Source organism: Hemicordylus capensis, chromosome 1 (genome assembly GCF_027244095.1).
Source record: "Hemicordylus capensis ecotype Gifberg chromosome 1, rHemCap1.1.pri, whole genome shotgun sequence".
Taxonomy (NCBI): Eukaryota; Metazoa; Chordata; class Lepidosauria; order Squamata; family Cordylidae; genus Hemicordylus; species Hemicordylus capensis.
In genome coordinates this window covers 240,798,197-240,816,469 of record NC_069657.1, presented here as the reverse complement: position 1 = coordinate 240,816,469, position 18,273 = coordinate 240,798,197, and the positions used below count along the sequence as shown (strand labels likewise).

At 43.5% G+C, this 18,273-nt stretch overlaps 1 protein-coding gene across 25 annotated transcripts in view; it reads left to right on the top strand.

The window, feature by feature from the left end:
* Nucleotides 1–18,273, top strand: part of LOC128339534 (microtubule-associated protein 2-like) — a 415,175-nt gene that overhangs the window by 309,306 nt on the left and 87,596 nt on the right. For 21 of the 25 annotated variants that reach the window (XM_053283640.1, XM_053283637.1, XM_053283635.1 and 18 more), the window contains one exon: nucleotides 16,999–17,112. The exons of 3 other annotated variants lie outside the window; for them this stretch is intronic. In XM_053283640.1, the coding sequence (XP_053139615.1) occupies nucleotides 16,999–17,112 (114 nt within the window). The remainder of the gene's footprint in view (nucleotides 1–16,998; nucleotides 17,113–18,273) is intronic. One more of the 25 variants, XM_053283642.1, reaches the window with a different exon arrangement.

Genomic DNA, 18,273 nt, shown 5'->3' with positions numbered 1-18,273 from the left:
ACTTACCAGTACCTCTGGCAATGGTGATGCCACTGCTCCAGTAGTAGGGATGGGCTCGCTCGCTCCTCTCTCTCATTGTCCCCAGCACCATACTCGAGAGAGCCCACCTCCACTCCTGGAGCAGTGGCATCACTGCCAACAGAGTGACTAGCAGATTGAAGCCAACCACCCAGGCAGAGCACACTGGAAGGGGGAGAGCCTAGTGAGGGGAAAGAGGGGAGAGAGGCGGCACCAGGGGTGGTGAGGCACGCAGAACGTACTCGAGGAGAGGGAGGCAGGCAGGAGAAAGAAGGGAGGGGAAGACAGGCAGGGGAAGAGTGTCAGTGGGCTCCAGACTAGGGGGCACAGCTGGTAGGGGCAGCACTTGTTTCAAGCGGAGAGAGGCATGCCACGGCAATAATCAGTTTTCCCGCCTAGATAGAAATAGTTGGCAAGTGAAGTTGGGGATAGGATAGAACTTGGCAATGAATAAAACACTAAAGGGTTTAAAATAGAGCTGAGCAAAAAATTCTTTTAAAGAAAATTTTGGCTTGCATACAGGGATGCTGGAAGGATGTGGTGGGGAGGAACAAAACTGAATAACACAGAGAGGACAGCTTACCACTGGTTGGTGGCATTTGGTATCTTGGTTCTTTAAAAAAAAACTTTTTCTGCTGTTCCTACGTGGATAGCAACAGCAGCCACAGCACTGGAAGCATTCTTTGTCCTCTTCTGGTTACATTTTTTTCAAGAACTCTCTATAATTGCTCTTCAGACCATTAATCCAGAGCCTAAACTTGCACTCCTGCTAATTTGGGTTCATATGGGAATTCTCCACAAAAAAGCTCATTGGGTTGGATCCCAACTATGACTTTTGTGAATGGAAGAAGTTCCATCATGCAAAGGGGGAGGGTCAGTTTTTGCCAACCCCCTTTCCCTTTTCAGCTCCATACGCCCTCCAAACCTCAGCTTCTGAGGGTCCACCAATAATCAGGAGCAGATTTTCAGGGAACATGGAGAGCTGGGGTTCAGCAAAAAAAAAAAATGCACCTTCCCCACTCTGCTTATGTGATGGAGCTTCTTTAGTTTTCCCAAGTCATTCTTATAATCCAGCCCATTATCCATATCTTGGTTCTTCTGAGTATGGAGATTGCACTGGACTGGGAAGGTGCTTGATCCATGTTTGTACAAAATTTGTACTTTCACTTAGCTCTCCTAGAGAAATTGGCTCACCAGATTCTGCTCTCCAGAACCTTGTCATCATGACCCATCTCTTTCTAAACCTCACATAGCCCATCAGTTTTTTGGAAAGACACATTTGGCTAAATGCATTTCAGTGTACTCATATCTTACTGTTTTCCTGATAACCTTCCACCATGATCATTTACTTGATAACCTACATTTATTTCCTTTGTGCTATGCATTTTTAGTTTTCTTTGTTCAAACTGTATATTTTTTTGTCCCCAGACCAGGCATGGCCTCTTTGATAATATCTGCTGATTTATTGTTTTATTCTCTATTTATTTTATCTTTACATGCTCTTGAAACAGTAAATAAAAAGAGTTTTTTTAAATAAATGAAGCTGGAAAAGTTGCAGAAAGGGGCAAGCAAAGTCTCTCCCCAAGTCCCATGAAGGGACACAAGAGCAGACTCCTTGTTTCTCTTCTGCTTGTTTAACGCCCAGCCCCGGCTGGCTGATTGCTCATGTCTGTGCACTCACACCAGGGCGATTTTCACACAGCAGGCTTTACTGTGAACTTACTGCAAGGCTTAACTTCGAATTTGGTTGCCCCAAAATACCAACACAAAAAGTGGGGTTTTTTTTAAACTCTGGATATATAAATCAGGCTACATTCTAATAAGCCATGAAAAACCTGAATTGTGTGTGAAATTCTCCCTGATAGCTCTCAGGGACTTCGGGGTAAATCTGGCCTATATGTGAACACACACTCTCTATTCTAGAGGAGATGTGAGCTAAAAGCCCTGTCTGAAAAATGACCAGGTTTCCGTGCAGCAGGAGGACAGCACACATGTCTGGCCCCTCATTAAGTTTTGAGTTTGGGAGGGACCAGGGGGTTATTTTGATCCCCAGTATACTTTTTGCATACTTAGAACCACTCCTACCCTGCCCCCTGCCTAGCCACATAAAATGAATCCTATATTTGCTAAGATAGGGAGTGATTAATTAGTAAGGTCATAAATACGATCTCTGAAATTGGTATTTAGGAATGCTTGAGGCAGTGGAGAAGGTGTGTTTGTACATGTTAATTAAAACCTTTTCACAACTGTATCAGCGCTATATAGATTGCAAATGAGTTTTAAAACTACTTTGAAGTTGCCTAGAGAGGTGAATTTTCTCAATAAGACTAACATTCTCATTAGAGCATGAGATGTGTACAAGGTACAGTAAGATGGGGCTGAGTGGGGGCTTCACGCAGACTGTAGAGGAGGATTATACCCTTTGATGACTGACCATCATCGGCACTAAACCCATTTATTTTGGATTATCATATAGGAGAGGATAATCACTTCACTTCAGTTGGGTGGGGGTGAGGAGAATAGAAAAGATACTGTTCACAGCAGCACAGTAGGAGCAAAGCCTAGTGCAGGAAGTGGGAGTATACCACCTTTGTACTGTGCCCCACCCCGTTCCCTGGTGTGCTGAATTCCTTAACTCAGAAGAGCATACCTCTGAGAATGATTGCCATATTCAGCTTCTGTTTTCTCTTTTTACATGGGTTTTGTTTGTTTTGTTTTTTGGTGAGAAGGCAATCACAGATACTAGTTGCATTGAAGCTGTAATTAAGCAGGAAATGTGATTAGAAAGGTCATTGAAAAGTGCAGACTTTAGCTTCTTGAAGCCAATCTTGGGCCACCCAAGAAAGTTCCTTCAAAAGAAGTCACTTTTACTTACTCTCATTGAGGTTAAGGCTATATCAGTAAACCAGAGGGGGAAAGCTCTCAAGTCCTTGATCACTTTTCCCTCTTGATCACACCTCCATAGCATGCTGTTAATTTGCCAGCAAGTGCTTATCTTTTAAGCCTCAAATTGGATAGATGTGAAGGTAAGAACAACATTGAGTTATTGGTCCTGGGGAAACTTTCCATTCATAGGTCACAGACAGGATAGTTTCCACAAGGTATATCACTACACCAGCTTTATTGATTGGGAAGCTGAGATATACAAGAACATTCCTCAGAGTTTGCTTGGAAAAATGATAGATGCACGAGGCATGCAGGATACTTGGCTTCAAATACTATAGATGAGGCATATATTATATTTCATGTTACAGTTGTAATAATGTTGTAATTACCAGCCATTTCTGTAAATCTAAATCCTCAACTTCTCCCTACCTCTCTTTCTTGACTATGATTGCAATTCTTTTGGAGCAAGAACTGAGCCACACCTATGTTCCCTACAGCACCAAACATAACATCAACCTGAAATAATTTAAGGCCACTGAAACTATCTTAATGATTTTCAAACCATACTCCTCGGGGTTGCTCTGGGATTTCAAGGGAACTTATCAAGGATTTTTCAGTGAGAAGATCTAAGGGGGCAGGCAAGCTTTTCTGAAAGCCAGATTGCCTGCTCCAATCTTCCTTGCATAAATGTGTGTATCTTCAGGGGAACTTTGGATATATTTTAAAGTACACTCTTAGTTATCATCATGGGTTGATCGTGATGTCTGGCAGTCCTGGCAAATAACACAGTCCAGCTGATTGTGTCACTGTAGAATCTATCTCAGAATTCTCTGCAAGAATTCCATGGCAGATGCTCTAGAGTTTCTTGGTAACCAATCTTCCCTCAAGGTAAAATGTTTGAAAACCATTGCCCTACTGATACTCCTGATTACCTATTACATTTTCACTCAGATGGTTAAAAGAACCTTGGAAAGCTATTGTCTTAGTTAACAAAAACTTCTATTGAATGTTATAACGTTTTTACCTTAAAGGTTATATCGGTGTAAATTCCATAAAGCAGACTTGCTTAGTTTTGGCCTTTATTATTGCGCAATAAAGTTTAGTGAAGGGCTACTATAGATTTTTCAAGTTGTTTATATGTGGCAAATAGTGATTTTCTTTCTGTCTTGCTTGAGAAATATATTTAGCATATGCACTTAACTAAGAGCTGAAAATTACTTATTCCTTTTATTGTCTAGATTCTACCTTGGCAGCTATTAATGTTGGTTGCCCAGGAAACTGCACTGTGCCCTGCTGTGAAGCTTGACAAAGAGCCTTCTGAAATTGTTTTTATTTCCTGATATCACAACTGTGAATGTAGCTAATTTGTTCATCACACCTCCTTCCCCTGTTTCTTGACTAAAATGTAGCTAAATTAGAGGGTCATATTTCTCTCTTTGTCCCAGCTGAAACATCCCACATGTAGGATTTGAGTGCTACTTTCAAGTTTTCACAATTTGATTCTCATTTTTAATCCACATCTGCAATTCGTATCTGGTGATGGCATGGACTGGTGTCAGACTTGTATATTCCATTTTCCCCCATGTCTAAAAATTTCCATAGATGCTGTATGAAAATTATAGGCATGTTTAGAGAACTTGTTTAAGACTGTGGAGGAAACTATTTTATTTGGTTGACCTGTGGATCATGTTCTTCTCCAAGATGGGATAATAGATACTTATACAGGTGGCCCTCGTTATTCGTGGTCGTTCCATTCTCACCTATAGATGTAAATGCTGGAACGGCAAATAACGAAACCTTGAGTCAATGGGAATTGGGAGGGTTAGGTTCCTAAACAAACAAACAAAAACCAGGGCCAAAAAAGCAAGGGGAGCAGAATAAGAGAAGAAAAGAACAGTACCTTATTTTCCAGCTCTCCAGCAATGCCTCCCCAACCCCGCCCCCCAAAAATGGCTCAATAATCACCAAATAGCTCTCTGCTGGAAAATGGCTCCTGGTAATGACATCAGAAGTCATTTCTGGGTTATTTCTGGCCTCTCAAAACCATGGATAGGCAAATTTCACCTATTTTTCTACCCACAGATAATGAAACTGAGTCTCTTGGGCCCAATATATGAAACCACAGATAGGAAGTCCATGAATAACGAGGCCCACCTGTATAGCCAAACCTACATACAGCAAAACCATCATATCAGCATGATGGTGTGGGCCACATTGAAATGCTTTAATGAGCATATCTTTTGGGTCAGAAAGACTACAGTGTGAAAAGCAGTCTTGGAAGAGCAATGGGGGAAGGGACTGCTTAACCCTTTCCCCCTGATGCTTTTGTCCACCAAAAAGTACTGTCAATTTGCATATTTCCTCATGGGGAAAAAGACAAAGGATCTTTGGAATCAGTTTTGTGTGGAGAAATGACTGAAGAGGAATGAGTTAAACACCCCCCTTCCCTCAAAGTTCCAACCTCCCACAAGCTAATGAGATCACACCTAGATGCTATTCAAAAGGTTTCCCTGTATTATCCCAGTACCAGACCCATAGCCAGCTGGTGGTATGGTGTGTGTACCTACCACACCAAAACATTCTCTTTCCTTCCCAGCCTCACTGACTGTTTTCACTGAACATTTTATAACCTTCCTCCCTGACTTCTGCAATCCCACCCCCCATCCACCCCAATTATTTTATTTTATTTTATTTTATTTTATTTTATTTTATTTTGAGGCTGGTTACAGGCCTGCCCAGTACCAATATGTTTCTTAGGTTCTCCATTCAGCTTCTCGTTATTTTTTTCCCTTTTGTAAAACAATAGATTAGCTGCTACCAAGCCTTGAGCTGAGTCAATGCAGCTGCTCTGACCTGAGTGTTTTGAGTTCTGCCCTGCCCACACACACACCCGCCCGTAGTTGTCTCATGTTTTCCCTCACTCCGTGATCAATGTACATATTTAGCAAACAGACAAGGAAATATTTTGAATCAATATCCTGTCAGTTTATGATCCACCTGAACTAGTGCAGCAGAGGTGGCTCACCAAATGGAAAGCCCATCCGAAGGTTGCTGTTTCCTTAGTCCCATCAAGCACGATCAAATGTGAACTGCCAGCATGTTCCAACAGACAGAATGCACACAGAATAAGCTTGGATCAGCATCCAATAACTTGTTATTTGCTTAATTCAGTTTTTGATGTTGTCATTCTAATGGCATCATGGTGTTAACAGTAATAGTAAATCATTGTGAAAACCCTATGTCAGAGCTTTTGAGCGCTTACCCCGCCTCACATTGAACTTGGTTGAGTTTCCTTTTGTTTGTTTGCTTGTTTAAAATCATTCGAATCCCTTGAACTTTAACTGAACCATAAGGCAACTGTGAAGAGTTTAATAGCTACCCTCCAAGGATTTGCCTTATCCACTGAATCTGCTATTTATAGGGCCCATTAGTACCAAAATGTCTGGGTTGTTTTTGTAGCAGTCATTAACAGTAGAAAGACTGTTTCTGCAGCATTGGCTGTTCCTTGGGTGTCGCCAAAAATATCCATCAAAAGAGTGCTAAAAACTCAACCTCGCTTGATAAAATCCCCAGAGGCAATTTGTTTTTATTTTATGGATGCCTTACATTAAATCTTCCATTATTAGTAAAGCGATTCTCTCCTCCCACCCCTTTGTGCTTTAATTTTTATCCTGCATGACCTAGGTCATAGATAGTCTCTGTCTGCTTCTTAGAACTGTGTGTGGCTGCAAGATCAAGGCCAAGATTTTGATGCAGAAACAAGGCTCAAAGGTCATAAGAACAGCCCTGCTGGATCAGGCTCAAGAAGGCCCATCTAGTCCAGCATCCTGTTTCGCACAGTGGCCCACCAGATGCTGCTGGAAGCCACAGGCAGGAGTTGAGGGCGTGCCCTCTCTCCTGCTGTTACTCCCTTGCAACTGGTACTCAGAGGCATCCTGCCTTTGAGGCTGAAGGTGGCCCACAGTCCTCTGACTGGTAGCCATTGATAGACCTCTCCTTCATGAAGCCATCCAAACCCCTTTTAAGGCCATCCAGGCTGTTGGCTGTCACCACATCCTGTGGCAGAGAATTCCACAAGTGAATCATGCATTGTGTGAAAAAGTACTTCTGTTTGTTGGTCCTAGACCTCCTGGCAATCAATTTCATGGAGTGACCCCTGGTTCTAGTGTTGTGTGAGAGGGAAAAGAATTTCTCTCTGTCTACTTTCTCCACACCATGCATGATTTTATAGACCTCTATCATGTCTCCCTGCAGTCATCTTTTTTCTAAACTAAAAAGCCCCAGGTGTTGTAGTCTTGCCTCATAAGAAAGGTGCTCTAGACCCCAATCATCTTGGTTGCCCTCCTCTGTACCTTTTCCAGCTCTACAATGTCCTCTTTAAGATGTGGTGACCAGAATTGTACACAGTACACCAAGTGTGGTTGCACCATAGTTTTGTATAAGGGCATTATAATGTTAGCCGTTTTATTTTCAATCCCCTTCCTAATGATCCCTAGCATGGAATTGGCCTTTTTCACAGCTGCCGCACATTGAGTAGACACTTTCAACGAGCTGTCCACTACGACCCCAAGATCCCTCTCCTGGTCAGTCACCGACAGCTCAGATCCCGTCAGCATATACTTGAAGTTGGGGTTTTTCGTCCCAATGTGCATCACTTTACACTTGCTAACATTGAACTGCATATGCCACTTTGTTCCCCACTCCCCCAGTCTGGAGAGATCCTTTTGGAGCTCCTCACAATCCGTTTTGGATTTCACTACCTGGAAGAGTTTGGTATCATCTAAAAATTTGGCCACCTCGCTGCTTACCCCTGCTTCTAGATCATGTATGAATAAATTAAAATGCACCGGTCCCAGTACAGATCCCTGGGGGACCCCACTTCTTACTTCCCTCCATTGTGAAAACTCTCCATTTATACCTACCCTCTGTTTCCTGTCTTTCAACCAGTTAGCAATCCACACATGTATTTGTCCCCTTATCCCATGACTGCTAAGTTTCCTCAGGAGTCTTTGATGAGGAACTTTGTCAAAAGCTTTTTGGAAGTCCAGGTATACTATGTCAACTGGATCACCTTGATCCACACACTTGTTGACACTCTCAAAGAACTCCAAAAGGTTGGTGAGGCAAGATTTACCTTTGCCGAAGCCATGCTGGCTCACTCCCAGCAGGGCCTGTTCTTCTAGGTGCTTTTCAATTTTATCCTTGAGGATGCTTTCCATCAATTTGCCTGGGACGGATGTTAGGCTAACCGGCCTGTGATTTCCTGGATCGCCCCTGGATCCCTTTTTCAAAATTGGTGTTACATTTCCTACTCTCCAGTCCTCTGCTATGGAGCCTGATTTCAGGGATAAGTTATATATTTTAGCAAGGAGGTTGGCAATTTCACATTTGAGTTCTTTGAGGACTCTTGGATGGATGCATCCGGCCCTGGTGATTTGTTAGCTTTCAGTTTTTCCAGACAGTTTAGAACATAATCTCTTGTCACTTCTATCTGACTCAGCTCTCTAGCCTCCATCCCTAAAAAGCCTGGTTCAGGAACAGGTATATACTCAGTATCCTCTGCCATGACGACAGACGCAAAGAACTCATTCAGCTTCTCTGCAACCTCCATATCCTCCTTAATAATCCCTTTCACTCCCTCATTGTCTAATGGTCCAACCGCCTCCCTGGTGGGTTTCCTGCTTCTGATGTATTTAAAGAAGTTTTTGTTATTCCCCTTGATACTTTTGGCTAAATGTTCCTCAAACTCTCCCCCCCACTTATTGTCACCTTGCATTTCTTTTGCCAGAGTTTGTGTTCCTTTCTGTTCTCTTCATTTGGGCAGGCCTTCCAATTTCGGAAGGAAGTCTTCTTCCCTTTTATGGCTTCCTTGACGGTACCCTAGCCATGCTGGCATCCTCCTGGACTTAGTGATACCTTTCCTCCTTTTGGGTATACAGTCTAACTGGGCTTCTAGTATTGTGGTTTTGAGTAAATTCCGTGCATTCTGGAGTGAAGTGACTCTCCTGATTTTCCCTTTCAGCTTTCTTTTCACCATACTCCTCATTTTTGAGAAGTTTCCTCTTCTGAAATTCAAAATGTCCATGTTAGACATCCTTGGTGATTCTCTCCCCGCATGTATGCTGAATTTGATCACACTATGGTCACTGTTCCCTAGCGGGTTGATGATACTGACATCCCGCACCAGGTCCTGGGTGCTACTCAGAATTAGGTCCAAGGTCGCCTTCTCTCTGGTTGGTTTCAAGACCAACTGTTCTAGAGCACAGTCATTTAGCGTATCTAGAAATTTGACCTATTTGTCATGACCTGACTGTGAATTTACCCAGTCTATGTATGGGTAATTGAAGTCACCCATAATTACAGCCCTGCCTCTCCTTGACGCCTCCCTGATTTCCTCCTGCAACTCCCAGTCACTGTCGGCGTTTTGATCAGGAGGGTGATAGCACGTCCCCAGTAGCACGTTCCCTTTCAGGCCTTGTACTGTCACCCACAGGGTTTCTGTGGAGGACTCCAGTCCACCTAGGTTTTCTAGCTTATTAGATTCTATCCCTTCTTTAACATACATTGCTACCCCTCCTCCAAGGCACCCTCCCTGTCCTTTCTATAGAGTTTATACCCAAGGATAACAGTGTCCCACTGGTTCTCCCTGTTCCACCATGTTTCTGTTATGCCCACTATATCTATTTATGCGTTAGCAACCAAGCACTCCAGCTCACCCATCTTGGCTCGGAGGCGTCTGGCATTGGCATATAAGCACTTATATGCTGAATCTCTCACCTGATGTATGTTATTCTTTTGACTCTTTGACCTGCTGGCACTGGCTCCCATCTGCTCTTTATGTGGCTCCGCTCTGTCCCCTTCTGTTTTATCTGAATTCTTTGCACCATCACACTTTAAAGGATGGATGGCTTTTGCCACATGGGATACTGCCCAGCTCCCATCGGCTGTTCCCCAGGCGTCATTTTAAAAGCTGTTCTGCAACCTTTTTTATTTTAAGTGCCAGCAGTCTGGTTCCATCTTGGTTCAAGTGCAGCTCGTCCCTTTTGTACAGGCCTTGTTTGCCCCAAAATGTATCCAAGTGCCTAACAAATCTAAACCCCTCCTCTCGGCACTAACGTCTCATCCACGTATTGAAACCCCTCAGCTATGCATGTCTCACTGTACCTGCGCGTCGAATAGGTAACATTTCTGAGAATGCTACCTTGGGGGTCCTGGACTTCAATACCCTACCTATCAGCCTAAATTTGGCTTTCAAGACCTCCCGACTACATTTCCGCACATCGTTGGTGCTGACGTGCACCACGACAGCTGTCTTCTTCCCAGCACTGCCTAAGAGCCTGTCTAGACGCTGCATGATGTCCGCAACCTTCGCACCAGGCAGGCAAGTCAACGTGCGGTCAACACGCAGGTCACAAACCCATCTCTCTATACCTCTAATGATCAAATCACCCACTACAAGGAGGCCCCCACTCCCCAGAGGAGTATCCCCTGTGTGAGAGACTATGGGCTCATCATCCATGGAAGGGGTCCCTTCTAAAGGAGTATTTTCCTCTTCCTCAGACCGATGTCCTCCGTGCCCAAGACCTTCATTCTCCCTGACAGCAGAGGAGCTACCAGCCCTGGAGTGCGATGCCTCTGTCACATCCCTGAAGGTCTCGTCCACATTCCTCTCTGTCTCTCTGAGCTTCTCCAGATCTGCCACCTTGGTCTCAAGGGATTGAATTTGTTCCCTGAGGGCCAGGAGTTCCTTGCACTGAGCACACACCCATGACTTCTGCCCATGGAGCAAATAGTAATGCATGTGGCACTCTGTGCAATACACTGGGAAGTGCCCCTTCCCCTGCTGACTGTCATGCACACGACCATTTCTGTGGGCGGGGAGAGTGCAGCAGAAAGGCAAGATTGAACGGACCTTCCCCGGAGATGATTCTAGTCAATGTGTGGGACACGCTGCTTGCATGCCCACATGATCCACACGGCTCCTGGCAGAACGGATTTCTGGAGGCCAGGAAAATGAGTCCCGGCTGCCAGGAATACCTATATGTACTGCACTGCTTGTGCGGTACACCGGCTCTGTGTCTGCTTGGGCTACGTGCAGGCCAAGCAAATACACAACTCCAAATCTGGGGTAAAGAGCGCACTTGTGATCCCATATTGTGATCTCCCACGCCCACGAACTCTGAGGTCACACAGAGTTCATTAGGTCACACACTGCTCTATATGTTGAATGGGGGGCGAAATTCCTATTCATTGCACTGAGACAGGCTAAAATCTTAAAAAACATATATTAAAAACCCATGAGCCCCACCATCTTGGGGCTGCTGGGGGGGAGTTGTGGCACAAGGTGCCTTGCCCCCAAACCCTCTTTAGTGCCCAGGACACACACACCCCAGTTGGGGCAGTTGGGGCTTCCTCAAATTCCCCTATGGGAAAATGCAAAAAATGTAAACATCTTTTAAAAATCATTAAATATTGTAGGAGTGTCCGGTTGCTTTGGGGATCAGTGGGTGGTAGGCACCTCTGGGTGCCTACCACCCACCCCAGTTTTGTGCCTCTAGGTTCTCTGCATAGAGGATAATCTGCTCCTTTGAGTCCCCATTATACCCTATGGGGGAAATGCAAAAAATTGAAAAATCTTTTTTTTTTAATCATTAAAAATCACAGGAGTGTCCAGTTGCTTTGGGATTTGGGTGGTAGTTGGCACCCATGGGTCCCTACCACTCCAACCCAGTTTTGGAGGCTCAAACCTTCAAACCCTTTGAACCCATTTCATACTGGCTTTAGAGCAGGCTATGGGATTGAGACGGTCTTGATCGGCCTGATAAAGGTTCCCCTTTATCAGGGGAATTGACAGAGGGAGTGCGACTCTGTTGATTCTTCTAGATCTCTTGGCAGCTTTCAATACCATCAACTATGGTATCCTTCTGGATCACCAGGGGGAGTTGGGGATAGGAGGCACTGCTTTGCAGTGGTTCCACTCCTATCTCTCAGGCAGATTCCAGATGGTGGAGCTTGGGGATGGTTGCTCTTCGAAATGGGAGCTATTATATGGAGTCCCTCAGGGTTCCATTCTGTCACCAATGCTTTTTATCACCTATATACAACCACTGGGTGAGGTCATAAGGAGATTTGGTGCAGGGTGTTACCAGTACGCTGATGACACCCAAATGTATTTCTCCTTATCATCATCAGGAAATGGCATTTATTCTAGAAATGAGTGCCTACAGGCAGTAATGGCCTGGATGAGGGACAACAAATTGAAGCTGAATACAAGCAAGATGGAGGTGCGCATTGTGGAGGATCTGAATTTGAGGGACGAGTTAGATTTTCCTGTGCTGGATGGGGTTACACTCCCCAAGAAGGAACAGGTATGCAGCTTGGGAGTGTTCTTGGATCCAGGCCTTTTCCTGGTATCCCAGGTGGATATGGAGGCTATGGCAGGAGCGCTTTCCATCAGCTTCAGCCGATTCGCCAGCTGTGTCTATTCCTTGAAGAGAACAATCTCAAAACAGAGGTGCATCAGCTGGTAACCTCCAGGCTTGACTATTTATTTATTTATTTATTTATTTATCTATCACATTTTCATCACTATTGCAATGCACTCTTCATGGGGCTGACTTTGTACGTAGTTCAGAAACTTCAGTTAGTTCAAAATGCTGCAGCCAGACTGGTCTCTGGGATAACCTAGAGAGACCATATTTTGCCTGTTTTAAACCAATTGCATTGGCTGCCAATATGTTTCCGGGCAAAATACAAAGTGCTGGTTATTACCTTTAAAGCCCTAAATGGCTTAGGTCTGGATTACCTTAGAGGGCACCTTCTTCTGTATGAGCCCCATCAGACGCTGAGGTCATTTGGAGAGGTCTCGCTCCAGTTACCACTGGTGCATCTGGTGTTGACTTGGAGCCAGGCTTTCTCTGTAGCTCTTCCTGGCCTATGGAATGCACTCCCAGCAGATATCCGTAGTCTGGGCTCATTGTGGGCCTTCAAGAGAGCCCTAAAGACTTACTTGTTTGGCCTGGTCTTCCAAGGTTTTAAAATTGTTTTTAAATGGCTCTGAACTGTTTTAGATTTGTTTTTATATTGTTATATTTAACCCATTTGTTTTAGTATTTTACCTGTTGTGCAGATACTGTTTTAACTTGTTTGTTTTAATTACTGTTTGTTGTAGTATTTTACCTGTTGTGCACCACTCAGAGCCTTTGGATGGGGCAGTATAGAAGTGTAATAAATAAATAAATAAATTACAAAATGACTCAATTTTTTTAAAAAAACCCAAAACGTCAACTTTCAGCTGATTTCCAGGCATTATGGGGGCATTGCGCGACACGGGGGGAGCAGCAAAGAATGGTAAGAAGCATTGTCCCCCCCCATACCCCAATTTGGCCAAAAGCCAGCATTTTTCTCCATTTTACTGGTGACCGGGAACTTAACTCCCAATTCCCTATTCACTCAATGCCTCGATATTCGCAGTTTCCATATCCGCAATACAACTGCGGAACAGAACCCCCATGGATATTGAGGTCCTCCTGTAGACACATACATATATACAGACATCTATATATGTACACACACACACACACACAAATGTTGCAGTTATGACGTAGGCTTGCATCCACTTTAATACGCATAAACATTCTTATTGAAATTAATGAGACAAGTTTACTTGTCCTATTAATTTCAGTGGGAGCACTCATGCATACCTTAGTCTGGTTGTAAGCCAGTGACTGGAGTAGCCTGCCCTATAACAGTAACATTTACATCTGTGTGAGCGCGCTCTCTCTCTCTCTCTCTCTCTCTCTCTCTCTCTCTCTCTCTCTCGTGCACCTGAGCTAAAGGTTTGTGACAGAAGAGGTACACTTGTTGAAAATGGTTGGGAACCCCTGATCTAAAAGATCCAAGAAAAAAATAATCTTCACCTGGTGCTAAATCAGTCTTGGCACCAGCAAGCCACCCTGGGGAGAGCATTCCAAAATCAGGGTACCACACTTGAGAAGGCCCTGTCTCAGATCATCTCCAAAGGCAAGGGGACCCAAATGAGGGGCTCCAAGAACCATTTTAATATCCAGGCAGTTTCATGTGGGTGATGGTGGGCCTTAAGGTGCCCAAGCAAAACCTTAAGCCATTTAGGGCTTCAAGAGTTAAAACCAGCGCTTTGAATTGTTGGTGGAAAGAGACTGGGAGCCAGTGCAGTTGCTTTAAGATTAGCAAGATAAGCAATTCCCCCAGTTATAGTCAGCAATTTTGCTGCTGTAGTCTTCAAAGGTAGCCCCAAGTACAATGAATGGCAGCAATCCAAACAAGATGTTTATATACAACCTGTCTTTCTGCTCACTCAAAGCAGCTTACAGTAACTATTGAATTACAAAATTAACAATGCATTCTAAACACATACTTGTTTGGTTTTTTTTTAATGGGGTACACTTGGGGTACAAATGTAATGGGGTACACTTGTCTTATTAGACATTTCTGGAAGATGAGTCATTCTGCTAGATTCAGCAAGTTCAGAAGCCAGCTCTTCAATGCATTCAAGGCTGGGACAGGGACTAAATTTTAATGATTTATTGTTATTTTTCTATAAAGAAGGTTCCTTTAATGGAAATGGAATCCCAGCGTCATCTTCGAAGGTGTGCATGGAGTGCTGGAAAATTTAGTATTTCCCAGCACTTCTCCATAGAGTTCAGTGGAGAAAGTGCAAGAGAGGACTATACTTCCTAGTGCTCCGTGCACGTCAGCTAAGATGGCATAGGGCTCAACAGGTCTCCATTTTTCTTAAAGGGACCCCTCAGCGCTGAAAAAAACACAACATGGAACAGAGGTCAGTTTAGTGGCAAATGGCTCTAACATTGAAGGGTGTTTGTTCTTGTTTTTGTTTTTGCCAAAGTGGCACCTAACTTGAGAAATGATGAAAATAACTGATTTAGAACAGCAGTCTTATACAGAAAATGCTAGCAATCTCTCCAGTATGCCTGAATTTTATAGGCAGTGATTTCCTTGTGCTTCAAAACCAGATGTATAAAATATATAATTTATCTGTGTAGATTCATTACTTCTCAAGTGCACCATCATCATATGGCCAAACATTTAAAATTGTGGAGTTCTCCATATATAGAGAACTCCATATATAGAGAAATATTTTATCTGAAGTGCAGGCAAGAATGGAAGCAATTCATATGTCAAATCAGAAATCCTATTAATTTAATCTGAAATCCTATTAATGTATTTCAGTCACAGGGCAATATCAAAACTGCAGGCAGTGACCTTCAAATAAGCTATCTCTTCACCTAAGGAATACAACTGAGGTGAAGGGAACTTGTGGGCGGGGGGGGGGGGCGGCGGCGGCGGGAAGAGGCTTGCCTGTTGCTTTTCTGCATCAGGCCTGAAAGCAAAACCACCATCACAAAGAAATGATCCGTGCCATTTGCTTTTCTTGTTAGCAACCCTATTTCAAAATCTGCCAGAACCTACTGCGTTTGACTTCTGGCTCTGCCTACAATGCCCCCGCCCGACTGCTATGCTCCACCTACCTCTGAACCTGCTTTGGGCTCCACCTCCAGAGTATTTCAGAAATTGGAAACTATTCTCTTCTGGGAACAGGGATAGTACTTTCCTGTCATATGATGCAGGAAGTAGATATGCAGTCTCTGTATTGGAGAATATTCATGTAATTTCACCATGGGAGTGAGGCCCCGGTTTTCCTGCAATACTACTAGGGTTGCCAAGTCCAGATGGTGAAAAAAGTCAAAATCCATCACCAAAGAAGTGGAAATAGAGGATGCTTTTCACCCTCACCCCCCCAAAAAGTATTCACTTTGCATGCAATTTGCATATCTTTATTGGTATTATATATTCATTTTCTGATACAAAATTGGATAATTTGAGAATAAATCCAGCTCACCATTGTGAAGCTGATGACCAGGTGAGCTGTATGTCTGCTCAGTCTGCTATCTAGCTGCAGAGTTCTCAAGGCCCCTGCTTCTTAACCGTAAATTCATCTCCTGGTAAGGTTTACCACACACACAGTCCTTCTCCCACGTGGGTCACCCAACCTGCTTTCCCCAGCTAGGCCAGCAACTTCACCTCTTGGCTCAAGGCAGGGCAGCCAGCTGGCTACCCAGGCAGCCTCTTTGTATGCTGGTGCAGCGGTGCCTGCATTTTCTCCCACTCAGTTGCTGTTCTCTACGACTATAAACATTTATATACCACTTTTCAACAGAAGGTTTTCAAAGATAAGATGCTCCCCTGTCCCCAAAGGACTCACAATCTAAAAAGAAGTGTGAGGTAACAGCAGCATCAGCCACTGAAGGGATGTTGTGCTGGGGTTGGATAGGGCTAGTTGCTCTCCCCATGATAAATAGAAGAGATTCACCACTTTAAACGGTGCCTTTTTACTCAGCAGGGGTATCTGCTAACTGGGTAAAGTTAGCTAACTTCTCACTGCCACCACATGAAGGAAGCAAGCTGCACCTGCCAGCCCACCCACCCTTGACCCCGCATCACGTGGCTCTGCAACCTGCCACTGAAGCAGAACCTCCCCTCTGGCTTCCCCATTGGATGGATGGTCTGTTCAATAGGAAGGGGAAGGAGGAGGCAGAGGAAGAGAAGCTGCCTATGAGAGCAAAGTGTTCTGAGAGAACAAAATGTTCCAGCTGCTCCCCAGAACTTCGGACACCACAACACATTCAAAAAAACTTGTTTGGCCCCCCCAAATAGTCACATGTCCTCTAGTTGTCAACCCTTGATACTACTCTACAACAATATTTAGTGACTGAAATCCAGACTAAGTACTACTTGGGAGTTACTCTAAAGGAAGGGCTATGATTGCTAGTAACTGAGATGCTGTGGTGAGTCTGGCTTTGCCAATTGCTTTTAAATGATCCACTGAAAAATATTTTGGAAAAAAGTAGCAGTCCTAAAACTGTTCTACCGCAATCCATGTTGAGTACAATAGAGCTAGTCTAGAGGGAGTAGTTTTAGAATTGCAGCCTTAGCCTGAAATCCTTGTTCACATGAGACTCCTTTAAAAATATTATTCCCTCTATCTCTCACATTAACATGCCTTTGTTTGTCTTGTTAATTCTACTACTGTCCCAGAAGAAGTGTCTGCAAGGATAGTCCAAGTAGTAACAGCTGAAGCTGTGGCAGTCCTGAAAGGGGAACAGGAAAAAGAAGCCCAGCACAAACATCAGCCAGCGCCATTACCTTTAGGTAAAGCAAGTCATCTCAGCTGTATTTTGTGTTAGAAACATCAAGCTTTGCACTGCAGCTGTGCCCTAGATTTTTTCATTCATTCATTCATTTTAAGAATTGAGAGCTGAAGGCTGACATATCTGCGTTGTCCAAGAGCAGGAGTCCTATCCATAAGATCACTTACTACAGTTGTGTTTCTTGCTGGGAAGTTACAAGGATTACCAGCTACACATTATGCAGCATGCTGCTTGTCATGCCCAATTTTTGATGGCCCTTGTTTAATGCTGGAGATGTGCATTTCAAAATCTACTACTTTTTCTTTTGAATAACTTCACCCTTCCCCTGCCATATTTTTTTAAAAAATACTATTAATTTATATTTTATAGAGGGTCTTTCACCCTGATTCAGTCACATTTTTATCAAGAGATGCAAAAGGGAGGAGGGGACCACTTTTGATAATGAAAGACTATCAAGGTATCGGGGTGTAGAGAATTCTTTGTTGGACAGAATAGAAAAAGTAGCTAAATTATTATTTATATGCAGAACCGAATTGTTATGCAGTAATGTGAGCATTATTTTTATTCAGAGGAGCAAATGGACTTAAACATGTGTTTAAGTACTTCCCTAAACTATATTCAAAAGAACTGAGCCCACACAGTAAAAGCTGAGCTGCACACCAGGAATCAAAATATACTACAAAATGTTAACTTCTGCTGCAGTACGATAGCTAATGTGAACCTTTGTATATGGAAAGCATTGTATAATATATTTATTATTATATATTATTATGTACAATGTATTTATTTGGGTTTGGTTCAAGTTTCGAACTATTAATATAAGCTTTAACAGTTACATGACTCTGCAGGTCTGTGGAAGAAGCGGCCAGCTCAGTAAAAACGAGATAAACGTTATTACAGTCTTTGACCAATACAGAAGCATGAAATGGGGTGGTGGGGGCACAAAATCAGGTCCTGGGTGAAAAAATACTTGTGCAGTTGTAAAAACATTTTCTGAAATCAGGTGCACTAGGGAACTAAGAACAACAGGCGCAATCCTTCCACAATCACATATTTTTAAACCTGTTCAGTGGAAGAAATCAAGCATATCCTTAAACTTCCCACTGAAATCAATGGGGGGAAATTGCTTAAAATTGACTGAGTAATGTCCAGTATTTTTAAG